Source organism: Heptranchias perlo, chromosome 2 (assembly GCF_035084215.1).
Source record: "Heptranchias perlo isolate sHepPer1 chromosome 2, sHepPer1.hap1, whole genome shotgun sequence".
Classification (NCBI taxonomy): Eukaryota; Metazoa; Chordata; class Chondrichthyes; order Hexanchiformes; family Hexanchidae; genus Heptranchias; species Heptranchias perlo.
The window spans coordinates 80,880,416-80,905,260 of NC_090326.1; the positions used below are offsets into that span (position 1 = coordinate 80,880,416).

At 42.0% G+C, this 24,845-nt stretch overlaps 1 protein-coding gene across 3 annotated transcripts in view; it reads right to left on the reverse strand.

Moving 5' to 3' along the window:
• Window positions 1-1,321: 1,321 nt before the first annotated feature.
• Window positions 1,322-24,845, reverse strand: part of LOC137340861 (ATP-dependent translocase ABCB1-like) — a 101,452-nt gene continuing 77,928 nt past the window's right edge. For 2 of the 3 annotated variants that reach the window (XR_010966894.1, XR_010966891.1), the window contains exons 21-29: window positions 23,808-24,011; window positions 22,659-22,759; window positions 20,267-20,407; window positions 18,732-18,888; window positions 16,238-16,435; window positions 13,535-13,741; window positions 11,903-12,049; window positions 1,614-5,273; window positions 1,322-1,513 (exon numbers count right to left, since the gene is read on the reverse strand). Coding sequence is in view for 1 of the 3 variants with exons in the window: in XM_068003673.1 (XP_067859774.1) it covers window positions 5,076-5,273; window positions 11,903-12,049; window positions 13,535-13,741; window positions 16,238-16,435; window positions 18,732-18,888; window positions 20,267-20,407; window positions 22,659-22,759; window positions 23,808-24,011 (1,353 nt within the window). In the remaining 2 variants the exon portion in view is untranslated. Of the gene's footprint in view, window positions 5,274-11,902; window positions 12,050-13,534; window positions 13,742-16,237; window positions 16,436-18,731; window positions 18,889-20,266; window positions 20,408-22,658; window positions 22,760-23,807; window positions 24,012-24,845 lie in introns of all 3 variants that reach the window. The other variant, XM_068003673.1, reaches the window with a different exon arrangement.

Consider the following 24,845-nt stretch of genomic DNA (forward strand, 5'->3'; position numbering starts at 1 on the left):
TACTGGCTGCTACTCCTACTTTGATTGATGGCATTGTATAATGTGGGCAGGAAATTGCAATCTTGTGACAATTCCCATCCACAGTGTACAACCCCAAGCGATCACCGTAGGAACACCAGAAATTAGGAGTTCAGGAGTGGCACATGGAGGCGGGACTTGGTCTGCACTTATTTTGGTTTTTGGACATGGATAGAGCCCCCAGAACTCTGATTATCCACATTAAACATGGATGGTTGACATTTATGCCAAGGTAAGGGCACTCTCAATTCGCTTAGTTTTGCCATCTCACTTTACATTTCATGTTAACAGAAATTCACTGTACACTTGGAGCATCATAGGAGTGAGTGTCCTGCTTTCATGCAACCATCTCCACCGCACCCCCCTCCTGCCACCCACTCCCCCACCCATCGGCAGCCAGACCGACCTTCTGGTTGCCAATGGTCCCAATTGAAGTTTAAAATTCTAGTGGAGTGGTGGGGGAACTTGAAAATGATGATGCCAATGCTCACTTGTAAGCCCTCAGCCTGCCTTGGTGACCCTGCAGACCGTCTGATTTGCAAGAGTCTGGGAGTAGGCCATAGCACCTGGCAACTCCTGCCTTGGGATGTCCAGCGCATGTTAGGACAGGAGAATGAGAGTAAGCATGAGCATTTCCTCGGGCCTCATTAGAATAGTTCTGCATCTGCTGCCGATGCTGGTCAAGCTACATTTCCCACCTCAGAAAAGCCCTGGTAACCCACAGGCAATATTAAAGGGGAGGAGACCTGGTTATCTGGATGTCTGTCCCTTTTTCCTGACCTTTGTGGTTAGAGAATTGAGCATTCCCCAAGGAAAGAGAGGAAAATTCACCCTCAGTAGCAAAAAAATTCAAATCAGTAGTTACCTTGACAGTCACTGATGGAGACATTCTTGTCCTCGAAGTAGTTTCAAAGTCTGGCTTTAGGAGATTGCACAGTTCTGTCACACTAGTCTCATTAATTGAAGTCTCCACGTGCACCCTTGGACATGTCCAGGTACAATTGCTCTGGCATCAGTCACTCCCTTAAGCAGTCTGAGATTCTTACTTTAGGGGAACTGACTCACACTGCCCTATATTGACTTGTACAATAAAAAGAAAGATTTGTATTTATATAGCGCCTTTCATGACCTCAGGATGTCCCAAAGCGCTTTACAGCCAAAGAAGTACTTTTGAAGTGCAGTCACTCTTGTAATATAGGAAACAGCATCCCATTGTGAAGTGGATCAGATATCCATGTTATTTGCATGCATATTTCTGCAATCTCTCTGAAGGTGGACTGAGTTAACGCTGGATGAAGCAAAGTTTTGGTTTGAACTGTAAAATGGTTTATTCGACAGTAAGGTGAAATGTACAGAGCATGAGGTATGATCAGGGTCACTCAGTTGAAATGGACAACTTGGTTTCATGTAATGATATAAAATATAAAGAACATGTGAAGATATCCTGCTTTGGGAGGTCGTCTTACTTAACTAAAGAGAATAACTCCTCTGCATTCTTCTCTACAGTCTGGGGGCAGAACCTTCTCTATAGTCTGGGGGCAGAACCTTCTCTACAGTCTGGGGGCAGAACCTTCTCTACAGTCTGGGGGCAGAACCTTCTCTACAGTCTGGGGGCAGAACCTCCTCTCTGCTGTTTCACTGACTGCTTAGCCTCCTGTGTCCAAAAGCCAGACTGCCCTTTTTGGTGTCTGTATCTCTTTTTTGAAAACATGACTGCAGTGTCAAAACTGACTACCCTTCTCCCTCTCACTCCAAGAGCAGAGTCAACCAGCTGAACTGGGCAATGACTGCTGCTGAGTTGCATAGTCTAGGCTTGTATTCCATTGACTATAGAAGACTAAGGGGTGATCAAGTTGAGGTATTTAAGATGATTAAAGGATTTGATAGGATAGATAGAAAGAAATCATTTCCTTTGGTGGGGGAGTCCAGAACAAGAGGGCATAACCTTAAAATTAGAGCTAGGCCGTTCAGGGGTGATGTCAGGAAGCATTTCTTCACACAAAGCCTAGTGGAAATCTGGGACATTCTCCCCCAAAAAGCTGTTGAGGCTAGGTCGATTGAAAATTTCAAAACTGATATTGATAGATTTTTGTTAGGCAAGGGTATTAAGGGTTACGGAACCAAGGTGGGTAAATGGAGTTAAGACACAGGGCAGCTATGATCTAATTGAATGGCAGAACAGACTCGAGGGACTGAATGGCCTACTCCTGTTCTTATGTTCCCATGAGTTCAAATGAATAGGACTGTTGCAGCAACAATGAGTGTGAACAATCACTGGAATGTCAAATTATCTTTCAGTGTCTCAGGATGTGGGTTTCAGATACCCCATCTGAAATCTGATACACACCTCGCCTGTAAATTTTACCCTTTTAAAGTAAGTTTCAGGACATTTTGAAATAACTCATTCCTCTATCCTAGCTGTGGAATAACACTTAAAAAAAATCTAGAAATGTGATAACCATAAGCTGATATAGTCAAACCTTAATAAGATTGAAATATTTTATTGTTCATATGTAATATAGAGCTAAAAGGAACCAATGGAGTTTTGTGCCAAATGCACAATGAACATACCCATAACTTCACCGTTGCATGATACAATTATCGAATAGAACACATAGACCCCTATAAAGGTCCAACATTTCTTCAAAGGATTCAGTGCAATTGCTGGGCAAATGAGGTGATTAGTAATCTGTCTGATCATTAAAGATCACTGCGGTCTTTTATTACATACTTCTTGTACTAATGGACTCATTAGTAAAGAATAAGATCATTTGTTTCCAAAACACCAAACGGCTTGCCTTGAGAAAACTGGAATTTTTAACTGATTGGGATAATAACAGATAATTGAGTCCTGATTTTCCCCTGGCATTCTTCCCAATTTCGGGAGGATAGGGAGTGGGAAATTGGCTGGGAACCATTCCACTGGCTCGTCTCTGATCAATGTCACTTCCAGGATTTGCTGCCAGGGGTGATGGCGGCCATTAAATATGTGTGCTGAAATAAGGGCGGAGTATTCAAATAGTATTGTAACGATGGAGTGATGTCCACCAGAGTAACACTGGAGTGATGGCCACCATAGTAACGATGGAGTGATGTCCACCATCGTAACGATGGAGTGATGTCCACCATCGTAACAATGGAGTGATGTCCACCATCGTAACAATGGAGTGATGTCCACCCTAGTAATGCTGGGCGCAAGGAATGTCAGGATGTTTCTGGCACCAAAGTTGCTGTGGCATGTGGGAGAAGATTTAAATTTTGAAATGCCCTAATAAACAAGGCAATTGATTGCCAGGTGATCGATTACATTCAGCAATCTATGAGTCATCCTCTTCCTCAGCACCCATAGGCAATTGGCTCTGCTCTGGGCTGCAGGTGGTCGAGGCCTGCAATGGCCATTTTCCATCCCCCCTCCTTCCTGTGGCGGACTCCCTGATGCAGGTGGGAATCCTGCTGAAATTGTTTAAATTAGGCTGATCCCAAAAAATGGATAAGGTTCCAACAAAGAGGAAAATCCTAGCTTTGGTGGCTACAGTAACTGTGTCCTAATTAAATAGAAGTGTAATAGGACGCGTTTGCTTCATTAGATATAGCAACACGTACAAACTTTTAGAGAACAAACTGACTGACTGCATCAAAATCTTTCTTGTTTTACATATGGGGGCAAATTTCACCTTAGTGACCTTACATTAATTTGCAGTTAAAACTACTTTGCTTCAATGCAAAAGCAGCTGTATTAGTGTACACTAAATGAACATGTGCAGCGAAACATAACATGAGAAATAGGAGCAGGAGTAGGCCAAATGGCCCCTCGAGCCTGCTCCGCCATTCATTAGGGTCATGGCTGATTTTCGATCTCAATTCCACTTTCCCTCCCGATCCCCATATTCCTTGGTTCCCCTAGAGTCCAAAAATCTATCGATCTCAGTCTTGAGCATACTCAACGACTGAGCATCCACAGCCCTCTGGGGTAGAGAATTCCAAACATTCACGACCCTATGATTGAAGAAGTGCCTCCTCATCTCAGTCCTAAATGTCTGACCCCTTATTCTGAGACTATGTCTCCCAGTGCTAGACTCTCCAGCCAGGGGAAACATCCTCTCAGCATCTACCCTGTTAAGCTTTCTTAGAATCTTATACGTTTCAATGAGATCACCTCTCATTCTTCTAAACTCGAGAGTATAGGCCCATCCTCATAGGACAACCCTCTCATTTCAGGAATCAATCTAGTGAACCTTTGTTGCACCGCCTCTAAGACAAATATATCCTTTCTTAGGTAAGGAGACCAAAACTGCACACTGTACTCCAGGTGTGGTCTCAATAAAGCCCTGTACAGTTGCAGCAAGACTTCCTTACTCTTGTACTCCAACTCCCTTGTTGTAAGTTGTAATGATCTGGAATGCACTGCCTGAAAGGGTGGTGGAAGCAGATTCAACAGTAACTTTCAAAAGGGAACTAGATAATTACATGAAGGGAAAAAATTTACAGGGTTATAGGGAAAGAGCAGGGGAATGGAACTAATTAAATAGCTCTTTCAAAGATCCGGCACAGGCACGATGGGCTGCATAGCCTCCTCCTGTGCTGTACTTACTTTGCTACTATGTCATTTTATTGAATGATCTGGGTATTTACTAGGAATAGATCAGCCGGCCATTGTAGAACTCGGGTTCTACTATAGGTTGCCAATCTGCTCCACCATATTACCGCCCAGGCCATGAAGGTGAAATTACCACATGTTCTCTCTTCCATGTATTGTAGTATATGGAGCATAACCAGGCCCTAATGCAGCCTAATATGAATCTGTGACATTGTATTATACAAAATATTCACAGGATTACCTGAGCATTGTTAAGATGCAGCACCTGGTGTGAATTCAAACTGGTGTGAGACTATTTCCTAGAGGTGATCTCACACTTTCAAGCTTTAGTGCACTTTGTAGTCAGATGGAGAGCTATCTCCCAAAATATACCACCACTTTTACATCAGTGTGCAGTTAAAACGACTTTGCTTCAATGCAAAAGTGACTGCATTACAGCACACAAAATGATGTCTTCTTTTTACTGAATGACCTGGGCATTTACCAGATTATAGTAAGCCCCATGATTTGCTAGCAGTTGCTCGTGTGTGCCCCGTTCTATTACTTTTCCATTGTCTATAACAGCTATCACATCAGCATTCTGTACTGTTGTCAGACGGTGAGCAATTACCACACAGGTCCTTCCTTCCCTTGCTTTGTCAAGAGCCTCCTGAACAACCTGAAAAAGAAGGCATTTTCTTTTTAAAAGGAGTGAATATAGTAACACATATCTATTACTTTCAATTGTAATGATTTTTGGTTGTCGACGAAAGTTTATTTACACAGATGATCTCCTCTTATTTATGTATGTTTGTTCTGTAGGACCGAGTCCCGACTTCATTACATATAGTTGGGATAATACACTGTAAAAAAAAATCCAGTTGAATTGGAACTTATAGAGGAAGGAAAGTCTGGAGGGAACTTTATTGTAGTCTTCTAATTTCTATGTTAAAAAAAATGATACAATTATTTCTTGATAGGCTCCCGTGAAGCACCTTGGGAGCTTTTACTACATTAAAGGCGTTATATAAATGCAAGTTGTTGTTGATTTTTGTTAAATAGCAAGCAAGAACTTGCATTTATAATTTATATAGCATCTTTAACATAGGAAAATGTCCCAAGATGCATCACAGAGGAATGAAAGGAATGGCTGCTGAAACTTTGTGGGAAAGTTAGGAGAGGTAACTTAAAGCTTGGTCTGAATGACAGGCTCTAAGAAGCTTTTAAAAGTGGAGAGGGAGGTAGAGAGGCACATGGGCTTAGGGAGGAAGTTCTAGAGAGTAGGGTAGAGACGGCTTAATTCTCTGTCGTGAAAGTGGAGCAGAGAAAGGGAAGATGCCCTTTCAAAGTCAGAGGTCCATTAGGAATTAGATTGGAAGCAAGGCTGAAGAAGGTTGCAGAGAAAGAGTGGGGCAAGGCTGTAGAGGGATTTGAAGATAAGGATTAGAATTATAAATGATGAATTCGGGGACAGTGCAGGTCTGCAGAGAGTTTCTACCCTAATAGATACTTCCATTTGTGTCTTGTCAGGACTGCGTTCACCACACCATAGACAGAGATGCCTATGTTCTACAGCACCTCTGTTCATTTCAATGGTGGCTGCAAATACGGACTGGTCTGGGAACTGATCAACAGTTGTCCAATCCAAGGACAATATGTTACTGATAATATAGCTTTCTGAACCAGTAGTATGTTTTCCCATGGGTTCCAGGCCAGTCTGATGTGGTGAGCTGCACTGAAAGGAATGTTGAAGTTGGAATTATGGAGATTATCTGGTCATTTATCTCAATGTTGTTTGTGGAACCTTGTGTGCAAATTGGCTAAATTTCCCTACATAACAACAGTGACACACTTCAAAAGTACTTCATTGGCTATAAAGATCTTTGGGATGTCCTGCAGTCATGAAAGACACTATATAAATGCAAAAAACATCCCGGAAATAGTGGGGAACCAAGGGTCTAATGAGAGTGAGGAACTTAAAGTAATTAATAAAAGTAAAGAAAAAGTACTGAAGAAATTAATAGGACTAAAAGCCAACAAATCGCCCAGACCTGATGGCCTACATCCTATGGTTTTAAAAGAGGTGGCTGCAGAGATAGTGGATGCATTGGTTTTGATTTTCCAGAATTCCCTAGAATCTAGAATGGTCTAGGAAGGTAGCAAATATAGCATCGCTATTCAAGAAAGGAGGGAGAAAGAAAACATGGAATTATAGGCCAGTTAGCCTGACATCAGTATTAGGAAAATGCTAGAATCTATTATTAAGGACACGTAATAATATGTAGCAACAGGGCACTTAGAAAATCATAATATGATTAGGCGTAGTCAACATGGTTTTATGAAAGGGAAAACGTGTTTGACAAATTTATTAGAATTTTTTGAGGGTGTAACTAGCAGGGTAGATAACGGGGAACCAGCGGATGTAGTATATTTGGATTTTCAAAAGGCATTCGATAAGGTGCCACATAAAAGGTTTCTACGTTAGATTAAGGCTCATGGGATTGGGGTAATATATTAGTATGGATTGAGGATTGGTTAATGGACAGAAAACAGAGAGTAGGAATAGGGTTGGCAGGTTGTGACTAATGGGATGCTACAATAATCAGTGCTTGGGTCTCAGCTGTTTACAATATATATCAATGACTTGGATGAGGGGACTGAGTGTAATGTATCCAAGTTTGCTGTCGATACAAAACTAGGTGGGAAAGTAAGCTGTGAGGAGGACGTAAAGAGGCTGCAAAGGGATATAGATGGACTAAGTGAGTGGACGAGAAGGTGGCAGATGGAGTATAATATGGGGAAATATGAAATTATCCAATTTGGTAGGAAGAATAGAAAAGCAGAATATTTTTTAAAAGGTGAGAGACTATGAAAGGTTGGTATTCAGAGGGATTTGGGTGTCCTTACACACGAATCACAGAAAGTTAACATGCAGGTATTGCAAGCAATTAGGAAAGCAAATGGTAGGTTAGCCTTTATTGGAAGGGGATTGGAGTATAAGAGTAAGAAGGCCTTGCTGCAATTATACAAGGATTTGGATGAGACCACACCTGGAATACTGTGTACAGTTTTGGTCTCCTTAGCGGAGGAAAGATACACTTGCCTTAGAGTGGGTGCTACAAAGGTTCAATAGATTGATTCCTGGGATGAGAGGGTTGTCCTATGATAAGAGATTGAGTAAAATGGGCCTATATTCTCTGGAGTTTTGAAGAATGATCTCATTGAAACGTATAAACGTGCTGTTAGGAAAGGAGTGCCAGGATTTTGACCCAGCGGCGATGAAGGAACGGCGATATATTTCCAAGTCGGGATGGTGTGTGACTTGGAGGAGAACATGCAGGTGGTGTTGTTCCCATGTGCCTGCTGCCCTTGTCCTTCTATGTGGTAGAGGTCGTGAGTTTGGGAGGTGCTGTCGAAGAAGCCTTGGCGAGTTGCTGCAGTGCATTCTGTAGATGGTACACACTGCAGCCATGGTGCGCTGGTGAAGGGAGTGAATGTTTAGGGTGGTGGATGGGGTGCCAATCAAGCAGGCTGCTTTGTCCTGGATGGTATCGAGCTCCTTGAGTGTTGTTGGAGCTGCACTCATCCAGGCAAGTGGAGAGTATTCCATCACACTCCTGACTTGTGCCTTGTAGATGGTGGAAAGGCTTTGGGGAGTCAGGAGGCGAGTACTCACCACAGAATACCCAGCCTCTGACCTGCTCTTGTAGCCACAGTATTTATATGGCTGGTCCAGTTAAGTTTCTGGTCAATGGTGACCTCCAGGATGTTGATGGTGGGGGATTCGGTGATGGTAATGCCAATGAATGTCAAGGGGAGGTGGTTAGACTCTCTCTTGTTGGAGATGGTTATTGCCTGGCACTTGTCTGGCACGAATGTTACTTGCCACTTATCAGCCCAAGCCTGGATGTTGTCCAGGTCTTGCTGCATGCGGGCACGGACTGCTTCATGATCTGAGGGGTTGCGAATGGAACTGAACACTGTGCAATCATCAGCGAACATCCCCATTTCTGACCTTATGATGGAGGGAAGGTCACTGATGAAGCAGCTGAAGATGATTGGGCCTAGGACACTGCCCTGAGGAACTCCTGCAGTAATGTCCTGGGGCTGAGATGATTGGCCTCCAACAACCACTACCATCTTCCTTTGTGCTAGGTATGACTCCTGCCACTGGACAGTTTTCCCCTTGATTCCCATTTACTTCAATTTTACTAGGGCTCCTTGGTGCCACACTGTCAAATGCTGCCTTGATGTCAAGGGCAGTCACTCTCACCTCACCTCTGGAATTCAGCTCTTTTGTCCAGTTTGGACCAAGGCTGTAATAAGGTCTGGAGCCGAGTGGACCTAAGCATCGGTGAGCTGGTTATTGGTGAGTAAGTGTAGCTTGATAGTACTGTCGACGACACCTTCCATCACTTTGCTGATGATTGAGAGAAGATTGATGGGGCGGTAATTGGACGGATTGGATTTGTCCTGCTTTTTGTGGACAGGACAAATTTTCCAAATTGTTGGGTAGATGCCAGTGTTGTAGTTGTACTGGAACAGTTTGATTGAGTTGGCATGCCTGTTTTTTCTTTTACCGATCCACGCTAAGGAAATTTATTCAATGTCAAGCTCAATCATTAAAAAATGCCCAAGATGAAGTTGACTGAATAAATTCTCCTTATTAAAAAAAACCTGCAATGTTCAAGTTTACTGAACCAACTCTGCGCTTTACTGAAGCGTAGTCATTGTTGTGTAGACAAAAACAGCAGCCAGTTTGTACGCAGCAAAATCTCACAAATAACAAATGAGAGAAACAACTAGTTTTTGGTGGTGTTGATTGAGAGAAAAATGTTCACCAGGACATCCAACGAACTCCCTTCTCTTTTTTGAATAGTGCCGTGGGATCTTTTTACGTGCACCCGAGCAGGCAGGTTTAATGACTCACCTAAAAGATAGCACGTCTGATAATTCAGCACTCCCTCAGTACCATATTGAAGTGTCAGCCTAAAATACATACTCAAATCCTGCAGTGCGACTGAACCAATAACTGTCCGACTCAGAGGTGAGAGTACTAGTTGGTCGCTCTCAAAGCAATTGATCAGCCATGATCTTATCAAATGGCAGAGCAGGCACGAGGGGCTGAATGGCCCACTCCTGTTCCTATGTTCCTATGATGTTAGGGTTGCCAACTCTGGTTGGATGTGTTCCTGGAAGTTTCATCACATCACCTCTTGCCTCCAACTGCCCCACCCAGTCAAACAGCCTTTTTTCCCCACTCCCAATATTTTTTTATAACTAATAAACAACATTTTCAAAGAAAATGGAAAAAACACACAATTTATTTTAATGCCCCTATGATTTTTCTGCTGGGTTGCTCACAGCCAAGTCAAAAGGTTATTTTTTAATTCCTGGAGACTCCAGGACAATCCTGGAGGGTTGGCAACCCTAACTGGTATTTGTATATCTACAACACTGCTTATGATTTGATACAGTCTTCGGTTCTGTCCAGAAATCTATAAGAATGCTGTAACAGCCCTGAGTCTCTCCAGCAACGGAATGCCTTTCAATTAAAGAAAACTATCAGGTTTCAATCACCACTCCCGGTCGACATTAACATTCTTGAATGAGGAGGTTTTTTTTTAATTGTGTAAATCTAGTGTCACTGTACAAATCTTGTGGTTTACTGAGCACGTTTTAGATGAGAATATTTCTGTTGCGCCGGTTCTCTTGGGATTAAGTGTTTCTTTTAATATTTCTAAATTGGTTGCCGAGTGTAGATTATTCTCTGTAGGGAACCTCTTCAGTCTAATGTAAATCTGCTTTTGCATTGTATGCGAACCGTACAAGCGGCACTTTTATCCCAAGTTGTGGGTCTCGGTGCCAGCTGCAAGCTGAATGTAAAACTGTCGGGGCATGCTATAACCAGCTGCTGAGAAGACTCATTTTTAGCAGGGTTTCCTGTGCTGCCGGTTTTAGCAAGTTCCAGCAGTTCTACATTTGGCTTGCAGCTGTCTGCACAAGACCGATGCTTCAGGATCCGGCAGCATCAGTGAAGGTCTCACACAATGCAGATGTTGCCTCATCCATTAATTCGGATGCCGGAAAACTGACATCGTAAACACCCCGCTGATACAATAGGAAAGAAGCTGGTGTTAAATTTTATCAAACAGCGTATTTAAGACTGCCATGTAGCTACACCAACAACAACAACTCACCTTTAACGTAGTAAAAACATCCCAAGGTGCTACACAGGAGCATGATCAGGCACAATGTGAAACCGAGCCACATAAGGAGATATTAGGACAGGCGGGTCAAAGGGGTTTTAAGGAGCTATTTAAAGGAGGGGAGAAGCGATGAGGTTTATGCAGGGAATTCCAGAGCTTAGGGCCTTGGCAGCTGAAGGCACGGCTGCCAATGGTGGAGCGATTAAAATTGGGGATGCGGAAGAGGTCAGAATTGGAGAATCTCGGAGGATTGTAGGGCTGGAGGAGATTACAGAGATAGGGAAGGGCGAGGCATGGAGGGATTTGAAAACGAGGATAAGAATTTTTGCCAGACCAGGAGCCAATGTTGGTCAGCAAGCACAGGGGTGATAGGTGAAAGGGATTTGGTGCAAGTTAAGATACGGGCAGCAGAGTTTTGGAAGAGCTCAAGTTTATGGAGGATGGAAGATGGGAGGCCGGCCAGGAGAGCATTGGAATAGTCGAATCTGGAGGTAACAAAGGCATGGATGAGGGTTTCAGTAGCAGATGAGTTGAGGCAGGGGTGGAGACAGGCAATATTACAGAGGAGGAAGTAAGCGGACTTGGTGATGGAGAGGATAAGGGGTTGGAAGCTCATCTCAGGGTCAAAAAGGATGCCGAGGTTGCAAACAGTCCGGTTCAGCCTCAGACAGTAGCCAGGGAGAGGGATGGAGTCGCTGGCTAGGGAACAGAGTTTGTGGTGGGGCAGAAGATAATGGCTTCAGTCTTCCCAATATTTAGTTGGAGGAAATTTCTGCTCATCCAATACTGGATGTCGGACAAGCAGTGTGACAAATCAGAGACAGTGGAGGGGTTGAGAGAGGTAGTGGTGAGAATGAGATCGTAAACAAAACGAGAAAATTGTGGAAACACACAGCAGATCAGTCAGCATCTGTGGAGAACTCAGATAAATTAAGACTTCAGGTGTAGAACTGATGAAGGGCCTACACCTGAAAATTAACTCATCTGTTCTCTCCACAGATGTTGACTGACCTGCTGAGTGTTTCCAGCATTTTTACTTTTGTTTCAGATTTCCAGCATCTGCATTTTTTTTGCTTTTTGTTTAAGAATGAGATCTTACCTTTTCGCTCTCTGTATCAAGTGCAGATGTCGCCTCATCTAGGAGTAGAATTCTTGGCTCCCGTATGAGAGCTCGTGCGATAGCTACTCGTTGCTTTTGTCCACCAGAAAGCTGAGTCCCTTTGTCCCCAACTCTAGTGTTGTAGTTCTAATTATGAAAAGAATCACAATAAAATCCTAATCTAAAATGCATAGTACTTGAGTGCTAATCAACTTAATATAAGTTTGATGGCACTCTTCTTTCACTGACGCTACTGTCACAAAATAAAGAATCACTGTTTTGTACAAAAGTAGAAAATGCATTTCCTGTTTTTATTTCAGATCTCCAGCAGTTGTGATCATTTTCACCTCTGATGATTTAAACAAAAGCTTCCATCTTAAATTCACTGGTCCTGGGTTGCTTTTGCCTGATGTTTAATAGTGGAAATACTTGCAACAGCACAAACAAATCTGCTATTTTTTAAGGGCTGTAATTTAGTCATGGTAAAGTTTTGGGAAAATCATGGATTAGTCAGGGTAATAATGCCAAAAGTTTTTGAATTAAACTATGAAACATCAGTGGGACGGGTGGCTCTAGAATCTGTTTGCAGCTGTCAGCACCTTATTTATACTGCGTGGCTGCATATCTGACTTTTTTTGCCCAGCAGAAAGCTTTGCGTAGCCATGTTTACTTCTCTTGTATTGAGTGTGCAACTGGAACACCTCAGTAGTTTTGAAAATAGGCTTGACATTGCATTAGAGCTACACTCCGTGACAGTGCTCTCCTTCAGATTCAGAATAGATCTTGACTCTGAAGTTGTACTGTTATTTTTGTGTGGCAGCATAAATCTAGTTTTTGATTAAAATTTAAAAATTTGTACCATATAAAATAATGGCGGGATTAGCCGATGGAATTTAAGCATGCTGATATAGACCATTTCTCCCAGGGCTGGAGAATAACATGCATTATATGAAATGAGAGACGCATTTTGTTGTCCTGATGAAACAACTGCAATAAAACTCTGTCAGCAAATGGAGATGTGCAATGATGTGAGTGGTGATCAAGTCTATGCTTAAAAAAAAATTAAGTTTAAAAAAAAAGATTCAAATGACCCCATGAAACTACATTATTTTTCAGCTGCAGCTGATACCACATCTGCTGCACTAGAACCTTTCGTAATGGCTAATGTGGTGATTGTAATACAAGGCTTTTGGCGCAGGCTGCTCCCAGCTGTTCCATGATCTAAGCTTGCTGGAGAATGTCCCAAAAGGGCAACAATATCCCTTTAACGCTAAAATGATGGTTAAAAAAAACAGAATAAAGCTTTGGTGCAGTGGAATTCTAGAGTATTGGTGCTGTGTTAGCGCCAATGCCCAATACTTTATAAAATGGGGGAGAATAAAGTAAGGCTCAACGTTTTTATTTCGCATTATTATTACTATTCACGCCTTTCCACTTTCAAATCTTAGGAATGACATTTTGAAGTTCTTCTTCTAAGACATTTTACTATCAGAATTGTTGGTTGTTTTGTAACTGTGGTGTTGAATGCTGACTCACACATCAATTGCAAAGTCAATTGATGTATGTGCACCACTGTAAAATCCTCATCATTATCATTATTCATTATTGCTGTTTGATAATGGATGAACTTACATCAGGGAGTTGTTCAATAAAAGAGTGAACATTTGCTGCTTTTGCTGCCTTCTCAATCTCCTCCTGTGACACAGTCCTGCTGTTGTCACCATAGGCGATATTCTCAGCAATGCTACAATTGAAGAGCACGGGCTCCTGGGATACGATTCCAATTTGGGATCGAAGCCATTGGATGTTCATGTTTCTGACATCAACGCCATCTAGAAGCTACAATTAAAATGAATGTTAATTGTTTATAAACCTATAATATAAATGATCCACTTATTTATACAGTGGGAGTGATTAACTGGTTTTAAAAAATATATAATAGTAAATTAATATCCTGGATAGAATTCAGGATTCTACCTGAACCAGATCACAAACAAATTGTGCTGTGCTCCCATCATAAAAAGAATCAATATGTTTGCATTGTTTTAAATGGGGCATCAAGTTTGGAATCGTGTGTTGCATCAAGTTTAGAATCATTTAGTGCTTCTGTTCGTATTCTGAAGCAGAAATGTGCTTCTATTGTACCTCTCATTGTGAAATGATGGAATGTATTTCAGCACAAAAACAAAACTACCGACTTTCCAAAATGATGCTGCTTAATACATGATTTGCATTTGTGCCGCACCTTGTTGTAAAGTCTTGGAAATATCTAAATTTTAGCATCGTCACGCTTGTTTTAAACTTTGCACCAGTGAGGCATTAACACAGAAGTCAATGAAAAGCCACGACCCTGAAATTACAGTGTAGAATACTGATATATCATTCATCTGAAATTTCTCTTTCCCCATTTCAGCAGAGGTGTTAACTTATTCATTTTAATCAGGTTAATACCTCTGCTAAATGTCTGTAGAGACAAATTTCAGACAAACACATTAAGCGTTCGCACTCTGGATCCTATGGCATAATTTGAGTGCACATGTGAATGGCATAAATATGGAGCATATTCTATTATTCTCTGTACCGCCAGGTGGAGCTGTTGTCTGTCAAGCAGTCTGCAAAATTTTGATTCTGGCTTCAGTGATGTGATTCAGAACTACTGGTGATGCCACCATCCATCACTTAACTAGTACAGAGACTGGGATTTGAACTTATGCTTGGCTTCTCAATCACTTCAGGGACAATTACACCTGCATTCAGCAATAACAACTTGCATTTGTATAGTTCATTTAGCTTAATAAAGCATCCCTAGGTGCTTCAGAAAGGGAGGGAGGTGGACTGAGCATTACAGCATTTCAGAGAGTTGGCTGAAGGCACCGAAAAGGTAGATTTTGAGGTTGTGGAAGGTAGGGAGGGAAGTCGTAAGATGAAGAGTTTCGGTGAAGGAGTTCTAGCCGATGAAACCAAGACAGTTGAAAGCTCTGCCACCAGCTGTCTAACTCTGGAGGGGTTGAGGATTTCTAGGAGCCCCAGAGTCAGAGGACCATAGCAACGTAGGCTGGAAGTTGCAGAGGAAGTGTGGGGCGGAGACTATGGAGGGATTTTTAATGAGGACAAGGATTTTGAACCGAGTGTTTTGGGAGATGGGTAGCCAATGGAGGTCAATGAGGACAGGGGTAGTATGTCAATAGGACCTAATGTGGGACTCAATGGAGGCAGTGTTTTCCATCAATCTCAGACCTGCTTCACTGAGCATGAAGCTGGGGAGTGCAAGTGTGGTAAATGGCCTTAGTGCTGTATACAATTGCACGTAAATTTATTTTGCAAAGCTGGGAAAATTGATCAGATAAATTTAGAACATTGCTAGCTCTCATGACAGTGACACTATTTTGCTATAGCTAGCCAGAGGGTAAGATGTAACAAGTACACCAATGACCACAAGGTTGGTGACTGCACTGGAGTCCCAGGGATACTAGGCTGGGATAGGGTGGGGGGAGGGGCAGCTGATCGGCTGTTGGGTGTACAAAGTTCAGATTGCTATGTACACCCCTGCTACAGCCTCGCACACACTCACAATCACCCAGCAGTGAAAGAATGATTTCAGGAGACACAAATGGATCACCTAATTGGAATCAATTAAGAGTCCAAGGCAGTTGATTTTACCTCACCACTTAGTGTGCGGCAGTTATTGACAAACTTGCTACAATACTGTCGTAATTTACTCAGAGCTCCTGATCATTTACTTGCATCATATTCTGGTACAATAGCTTATTATTTATTGAAATAAGGAACCTGTTTTACACCCCACTTGATTTTCTTTTCCATTGAAATCAATCGGGTTCACTATCGCCTGATTTGCATTACCGCCAAAGACAAATTTCACCCCTTAGGTTTCCAGGGTCAGCCCAAATGAAATGGTGGTGATGCAGCACTTCCACTGGCAGGAGGTTGTAATTACAACATAGCAAGCTCACATAGGCTGTTTCCATTATAAATGTAAACAATTTTACAACACCAAGTTATAGTCCAGCAATTTTATTTGAAAATTGCTGGACTATAACTTGGTGTTGTAAAATTGTTTACAATTGTCAACCCCAGTCCATCACCGGCATCTCCACATCATGGCTTCCATTATAAATGTGGACACAGGAATGTGTAATGGAAAACATTGACAGGAGGTGTGTACAGATTTAAGTTTTTAATATATTATATAGATAGATAATTAACTTTACTAAACAGTTCATTCTATTTTTGGGTTCAAATAAACAGGGACAAGAATGGATTTTTAAAAATCATCTCCTTCTACTTAATGGTACATAAAGCAAGTTGTGATCTTACCACTTGTCCTTTCAGTGGGTCATAGAATCTTTCTATGAGCTGTACTGAGGTGCTTTTACCACATCCACTGCTGCCAACTAGTGCCAAAGTCTGTGCTTTTCCAACCTTGATTGACAGCTTTTCAAGCACTGGTACATCTGGACGACTCTGATACCTGAAGTACACGTTGGAGAACTTCAACTCACCATTAAATTCGTCCTATGGTAAAAAAATGAAAATACAAAGATGATTTCAGCAACCAAGTTGCCTCCTGCATCAATTACCTCTGTTCTACGGGTTTTATTTCTAACAAGGATCGCAAAAATTCTAATGTAAATATGCATTCACATCAAAGATGCTTGCCAATTCTTCAGAAACATGCCCAGGTTTATTGACGAACCATTCTTTACTGATTCTGTGGAAAAGCCCTACCAATACCTGTGCAACCCAATAAGGAAGAAATCTGATAGCATGGGCATCTATGGGAACTGTATGGAATATGGAATTCAAGATTTGAAATTACACAAATGCTCTGTATGTTTCCAAGGAACAAAAGAAAAAGCATGGATCATTCCAGAATAGATAGAGGGGGTTATATTGGATAATCCCCGAAGCTGGGCATTCGTGCTGCCTGCTGTTTTACATGATTGCTGCGAGCAGCCAGGCCTACCTGCGCTATTGAATGGCTGCTCACCAGCAGGGGGGCCCTGATATCACGCGTGGCTAGCATCACTTAAAGGCAGCCTGCACCTCTTATTTGCAAAATGAAAGATGCGAGTCCGCACGGAGTCTGAATAGACATCACACACTTAAAACACAGATGCAGGTCCCATCCAAATGTTTACAAACTGCTGAGTTATGTTAAAGTGTTGAATAAAGGTTGCGCACTACTAAATCCCACATCCTCTAATCTGCACGCCAGAGCTCATCAATCTGTCGAGTTGAGTTTGTACCAGGCCTGCGAGAGAGCATGCACCAAGGTTCTCTGATGATGCACTAGAGGCCTTAGTGCAAGAGGTGGACAGAAGGAGGGGCATCCTATATCCGCAGGGTGGGGGCCAAGAGGCCCTCCAGACGTATGCTTTCGAGGCAGTGGGAGGCAGTAGGGGACAAAGTCAATGCCAGGCGCGTAGCATCACGAACATGGATACAGTGCAGAAAGAAGTTTAATGCTTTGACACGAGCAGTCAAGGTGAGTGAGGTCAACTGTCAAGTGGTGTCTCCTACCAACTGCACCACTAGCCGCATCCACTGCTCCATGCACTACACCCCCCATCACCCACATATCAACAAACTCTTTCAATCAGTACTCAACTCTTCCAATCCAAGCTGCACACCCACAACTCACAGGTCACACCCACTGGCAGGTATTCAACCATGACAGGCACATCACCCAAACATCTTGCAGGACACTCACTGATACAGGTCCCACTTTCTTGCAGGAGAAGGTGGTGCATAACAGGAGGCAGCAACTGGTAGTGGCTCCATGGAACATGAACTTGCTGTCCTCTCTCAGGATGACAGCATTCCTGACCCACTCCTGCCACTCTGCCAGTGCCCTTGCTGTTGCCCGTCAACTAGCCAGCCCACTTCCTGTAGAGTATTGAAACTTTATTATAGGAACATAGGAAGATAGCAGCAGGAGTACGCCATTTAGCCCCTCGAGCCTGTTCTGCCATTCAATGAGATCATGGCTGATCTGTGACCTAACTCCCGCCTTAGCCCCATATCCCTTAATTTCTTTGATTAACAAAAATCTAGTAATCTCAGATTTAAAATTAACAATTGAGGTAGCATCAACTGCCGTTTGCAGAAGAGCGTTCCAAACTTCTACCACCCTTTGTTTGTAGAAGTGTTTCCTAACTTTACTCCAGCAAGTCTTGGCTCTAAATTTTAGGCTATGTCCCCTAGTCCTAGCATTCAAGTATAGGAGACCTCCAAAAACAGGTACAAATGCATCAGCAGCCAGAAGCAATAATCCAGCAACTAACCTGTAACTCCTGCATGATCCCTTTAAATAGCGCTGGTGGGGGAGTCTTCCATGCTGTTTACAACCTGTTCAGCTGTCTTAGGTTAAGATAGTGCGTTGGCTGGAGCGTTAAGTTCCAAAATCGCATCTGTCCCTTTAAATCAGTGTTGCACACTGATCTACCGTGTAGTCTCCCTACTTTACATGCTGCTGGCATTAGTTATCTTCACGTGCGCAAACGCGTTTACCAAGAAGTGTCTGACGCACGTCACGCTAGAAGTGTGCATGTGCATTCCGGGCGCCATTTGGGTCTTTAGGAGGGGGCTTAGCGCGTACAAGATGGACGTTACGTGGCCCAATTTATAGCCCAGACACTTATGAATAGCAGTCAACTAAAATGGCAGCGGTTTGCCAATTCCTTATATATAAAGAATAAATTGTTTATGTTGAATATTAAGTACCTTTGTAATCTAAATTTTGCCTTGATTGTCAGGTCCTTAATCACACTTGTTTTTAGTTTAGTTTTTTTTTAAATGAAATACTCACCAGCGTCTGCCCATTGGTGCTGTAGCTGTCTATAGATGGTACACGCTCAAACAGTGCAAACAGGTTAACTGCAGCAATTTTGGCCTTTGCATAATCAGGAGCAAAGGAACTGCTTTGTCCAATTGCCATGGCACCATACACAATGGCATTAAAAACACTGCAGAATGAGTTTATAGAAAACAGCATTAACCAAAGTGTAACATACAACCTACTGTTTGAATAATTTAATCTATCAGACAAAGTGGACAGATAAGAATATTTATTTTGTTTAACAAAACCTTTAAAATAGTCTTCTAGCCCAATTTATAAAAATCACTAGCACAGAAACGAACAGCCCTCCTTGAATCAAATGACCTGAGGACACACAACTAATAAGCACTCATGAGATGAAAGGTGCACCCACGAACTGACTGTAATATTGGTCTGAATGTCAAATGCCTAATGCCCCATTCATACTGTGCAATGCTGCAACTTAATGACTGAATTATTAGTGGCTCCTAGTGCACTGGAATTCAATTAAATATATTTGGTGGCAGAATCGAGAGCACCAGCAGCAACTGAGAAACAACTGCACATTCACAATTGGTTTCGACTTGTGATTACAACTTTTAAGTTTCTGGCCTTGGACCTTCTGCAGTATCAGGGATGTTGAACTGCTTTGCTGGCCTGGATAGGTGGACTAAGGCAGAACAAGTAGCATTCTATGACATATAATAACCACTGTGGCAGCTGTTTACATTTGTTGTTGGCAGATTTATTGCCTCAAGAGAAGGTTCAAGAAGGCCGTCTGTTTAGGTGGTCCTTGGTTCTCCAGTGGCACAGGTCAACTCTCATTTAAATCATTACCCTGTTGCTGAAGTCAGAGCTCAATTGCTAAATTTAAATCTGAGATAGATAGCTTTTTGGCAATCAAAAGGTATTAAGGGATATGGCTAAAGGCGGGTATATGGAGTTAGATCACAGATCAGCCATGATCTTATCAAATGGCAGAGCAGGCACGAGGGGCTGAATGGCCTACTCCTGTTCCTATGTTCCTATGTCCTATGTTCTGTCAGCAGAAGTACTCTAATATAGACGCAGTATAAAAGTGACTCACCCTATACATAGAAACATAGAAAATGGGAGCAGGAGTAGGCCATTCGGCCCTTCGAGCCTGCTCCGCCATTCAATATGATCATGGCTGATCCTCTATCTCAATACCATATTCCTGCTCTCTCCCCATACCCCTTGATGCCTTCTGTGTCTATAACATTAATCCCACCCCGATCATACGCAGAAATTCCAACACCTAAGAATCTGGTTCAAGTTCTCACAACGTAGGAAGATCATATTATTCTATCCAAGTTACAACAATAACCTTTAATTCTCTCTCTACCACACATTGGGGAATTCACATAATTGCTCAGAACCCATTTCTATGTAGTTATAAATGGATCCTGAAGACAATGATACTTGCAGAATCCTTAGCACAATGAAAATTACATCTTATCCTAATTATAAGATTTAAGGAAAAGGAATGAATATATATTACTTACAGGAAAACACTTTCTACGTCCATTTGTTTCACTGATATTAGATATGCACCAAATCGAAAACTAGCTGCATAGCTGAAGTATTGAATAGCCTGGCTCAGTGCAAAAGCACCACCATACACCTGGGATTTTTTTTTAGCATTTCTGCAATACATGCACAAAGCCATGTTACGATAAATCCAGAACATGCTAAAACTGCTTAATATTTGAATACATTAGACAGAGTTACGCAGTGGACATTTAATTCACTTTTTCTAGCCCACACCATACAACAAGGTAAGGGCTCATGGGGATGGTTAAAGGACTGAAAACAGAGAGTATGGATAAACGGGTCATTCTCAGGTTGGCAGGCTGTAATTAGTGGGGTGCCGCAAGGATCGGTGCTTGGGCCTCAGCTATTTACAATCTATATTAATGACTTAGACGAAGGGACCGAGTGTAATGTATCCAAGTTTGCTGATGATACAAAGCTAGGTGGAAAAGTAAGCTGTGAGGAGGACACAAAGAGTCTTCAAAGGGATATAGACAGATTAAATGAGTGGGCAAGAAGGTGGCAGATGGAGTATAATGTGGGGAAATTTAAGGTTATTCACTTTGGTAGGAAGAATAGAAAAACAGAATATTTTTTAAATGATGAGAAACTATTAAACGTTGGTGTTCAGAGAGACTTGGATGTCCTCGTACAAGAAAGACAAAAAGTTAGTATGCAGGTACAGCAGGAATTTAGGAAGGCAAATGGTATGTTGGCCTTTATTGCAAGGGGGTTGGAGTACAAGAGTAAGGAAGTCTTACCACAGTTGCACAGGGCATTGGTAAGACCTCACCTCGAGTACCACGTACAGTTTTAATCTCCTTATCTAAGGAAGGATATACTTGCCTTAGAGGCGGTGCAACGAAGGTTCACTAGATTAATTCCTGGGATGAGAGGGTTGTCCTATGAAGAGAGGTTGAGTAGATTGGGCCTATACTCTCTGGAGTTTAGAAGAATGAGAGGTGATCTCATTGAAACACAAGATTATGAGGGGGCTTGACAGAATAGATGCTGAGAGATTGTTTCCCCTGGCTAGAGAGTCTAGAACTAGGGGGCACATTCACAGGATATGGGGTCGGCCACTGATGAGGAGGAATTTCTCCACGCAGAGGGTAGTGAATCTTTGGAATTCTCTACCCCAGAGGGCTGTGGATGCTGAATCATTGAATATACTCAAGGTTGAGATGGATAGATTTCTGGACTCTAGGGGAATCAAGGAGTATGGGGATCGGGCAGTAAAGTGGAGTTGAGGTCAAAGATTAGTCATGATCTGATTGAATGGTGGAGCAGGCTCGAGGGGCCGTATGGCCTACTCCTGCTCCTATTTTTTATGTTCTTATGATACCAACAATTTTACAGTGATTTCTGGCAGAAATTATGTTAACATTCAAGATTGGATTGGACAGGTGGATAAAGGCAAAGATGTTGAAAGGACATAGGAACAGAATGGATAAATGTGATTAGAACTATTTGCTCGCTTGGAGGGTAAATGCTAACGCACACTGGTTGGGCTGAATGGCCTATTTCCATTTTGCAACTTCTTTGCAACTTCTATTTCTATGTAGGAGCTTCCAGATTTCTGGATCTGCTAGGGTTCTGACTGACAAACTTGGTGCCGTAATTGGGATTACTTTGCGCATTATGTTACCTAGAACAAGATGACGCCAATCACAATTCAACTGGTGGGTGGTTCTTGCAGCTAGATTACAGTGATCTAAAACTGATACTCCTGACAAAGGGAACCTTTCAGAAATGTAATAGAGAATATTGTGATCATATGTTGCTCTAAAATTACTGTATCAAGAAAGGATGCAACATTTCTACAAAAAAAAGATTTTAGATACCTAATTTGTTATTGCTGGTTGTTTTATTGTATCAAGATTATTGTATTTTTTGTGTGGTTTTACATGCTAAAATATACTTGTGCACTAATATTAATAATGATGTGGCCCAATATTGTGACATAATCTACGAACACAGATATGTGCAACCACAAAAGTAATTGGAGTTCACTATTTGTATGAGGTCAATTAGAGATAAAACACAGATAAAATGATATAAATTTGCTGGTGTTTTTGCTTTGTCTCATTAAAGCCAGACTTAGGGAGCAGAGTTTGAAACACATATGCTACCACAGCTTGCTTGGTTGGGGCTGAATTTTATTAACTCCATTGAGGGCCTTCAGAGTTAAGCTGTGTATTATAATGTGCATGGATTCTGAATGAGAGCTTCTTGTAAATGTGCTTTACACAATCCCAGCAAATGCCAAAAAATAATTATAATTTTAGAAATTATTTTAAAAATAACAATTATTTTTGAAACCATTATGAGTTTATTTTAATAGTTATGTCTAGATTTACACACCTGTATGGCTTCTCTAGATTTTCGGCGTACATGTTTTCAAACTTCGTTTCTCTGGTCAGGGAAACAACAGTTCGGATATTTTCCACAGCTTCTGTTGCTATCTTTGAGTTAAAAGAAAAGGATAAGTTAACCATTGTTTACAGTGTAAAGTTTTCAACACACCATTGGTAACTTCTTACTAAATTTGTTTCTAACCTGCGTATTAATTTTTAGACTCTATTCCCTCCCCTTTCTTTTACTATTTTTTTGAGCTAAACAACACCCCTGCTCAATGAGCATCCAGGTCTCTGTAACACTGTTCATCCAGCCACCAGAGGTACATATAAATTGGCCAGGATGGTTCACTGCAAATTTCTCTCCTCACTCTCTTTGCAGGGAACTGTGAACCATCTGCTTGCCATTGGAATATCGGAAAGTTGCCAAGGAGAGAACAGTGAGTACAAACCTGTGACCTATAAACTGTACATTCTCCCCAAAATTTGATTTGATCACAATATATATTTTAAATGTATCAAGGGATCCAGAAAAATAGTAGATGAAAGGGAATTCTGCAAAGTATTGTCACACTTACAGTACGAACAGAAAATTCAAGGGATGGTTCGCAGCATATCCATTTCCTAAAATAATGATGTCATGAGAGGGTGTCACTAACCTATTAGTTTAAAATCTGATGAAGTGTTTGAGGTGGTAAGTTAAAGTCGATAAATAGACTGTTGAGGATCATTTTAAAATTCCATGCTTCTGGGGGGAGCCTTGTCTATACCAGAAATTATGTTTTGATTAGTAATTTTAATGGTCAGAAAACCGTCCACTGTGCGCTCTCAAATATCCCATGTACTTCCTGCAGACAAGACTCCCACTGGAAATGCAGATGCATAAAATTACCCATAATATGATAAATCCTCCCATTTTGTGCATGTATGTGTCCGTGCAAGTGTGTGTGTCTTTCTTTGTGCGTGTGTGTTGGGGGGGGGGGGGGGGAGCGCAAGTTGGGGAAAGAGGATTAGAAATGCTGTGCAAAGATTTTTTTTCAATCTTTTAAAATAAATAAAACTAGGCCATGTGCTCATATAGTCACTATAAGACATTATTCAAAACTGATATTAATGAAAAAGGCATTTGAGATCATTCAGAAAGTGCTGACTTTACCTTTCCAGCTGCTTCAAGCTCTTCTTTATCACGACTTGCGTATCCACTCAGAGATTTCATTTCAACCACGCCGGCTACAGCAAGGATGGGCACTATCACTAGGACCAACAAGCTTAACTGCCATCCAAATATGAGTGAAATAATAACTGCACCTCCCATGCTTGCAATGTTTTGTGCTATTAGTCCAAGTCTTGAACCTACTGTCTGGAAAAAAAAAATGGATATGCATCCTGTAAGAAATTTCTCTAATTGTTACCTCAGTTTTAAAATGAACAGGAGTCTGTAGGAGAGGGAAAGTAGACAGCGCCAAGAAGTGACATCTATCCTGAATACTGCCTGTCCGTGACCGCCTGTTACTTTGCCATATCTCTTTTTTCCTAAGTTAATTATCTTGGATTGACCTAATTTTTTAAAAATTTGTTCACAGGATGTGGGTGTCGTTGGCAAGGCCAGCATTTATTGCCAATCCCTAATTGCCCTTGGGAAGGTGGTGGTGAGCCACCTTCTTGAACCGCTGCAGTCCGTGTGGTGAAGGTTCTCCACAGAGCTGTTAGGAAGGGAGTTCCAGGATTTGGACCCAGTGACGAGGAAGGAATGGCGATATATTTCCAAGTCGGGATGGCGTGTGACTTGGAGGGGAACGTGCAGGTGGTGTTATTCCCATGTGCTTGTTCTTCTAGGTGGTAGAGGTCGCTGGTTTGGGAGGTGCTCTCGATGAAGCCTTGGCGAGTTGCTGCAGTGCATCCTGTACATGGTACACACTGCAGCCAAAGTGCGTCGGTGGTGAAGGGAGTGAATGTTTAGGGTGGTGGATGGGGTGCCAATCAAGCGGGCTGCTTTGTCCTGGATGGTATTGAAATTCTTCAGTGTTGTTGGAGTTGCACTCAACCAGGCAAGTGGAGAGTATTCCATCACACTCCTGACTTACGCCTTGAAGATGGTGGAAAGGCTTTGGGAGTCAGGAGGTGAGTCACTCGCCACAGAATACCCAGCCTTTGACCTGCTCTTGTAGTCACAGTATTTATGTGGCTGGTCCAG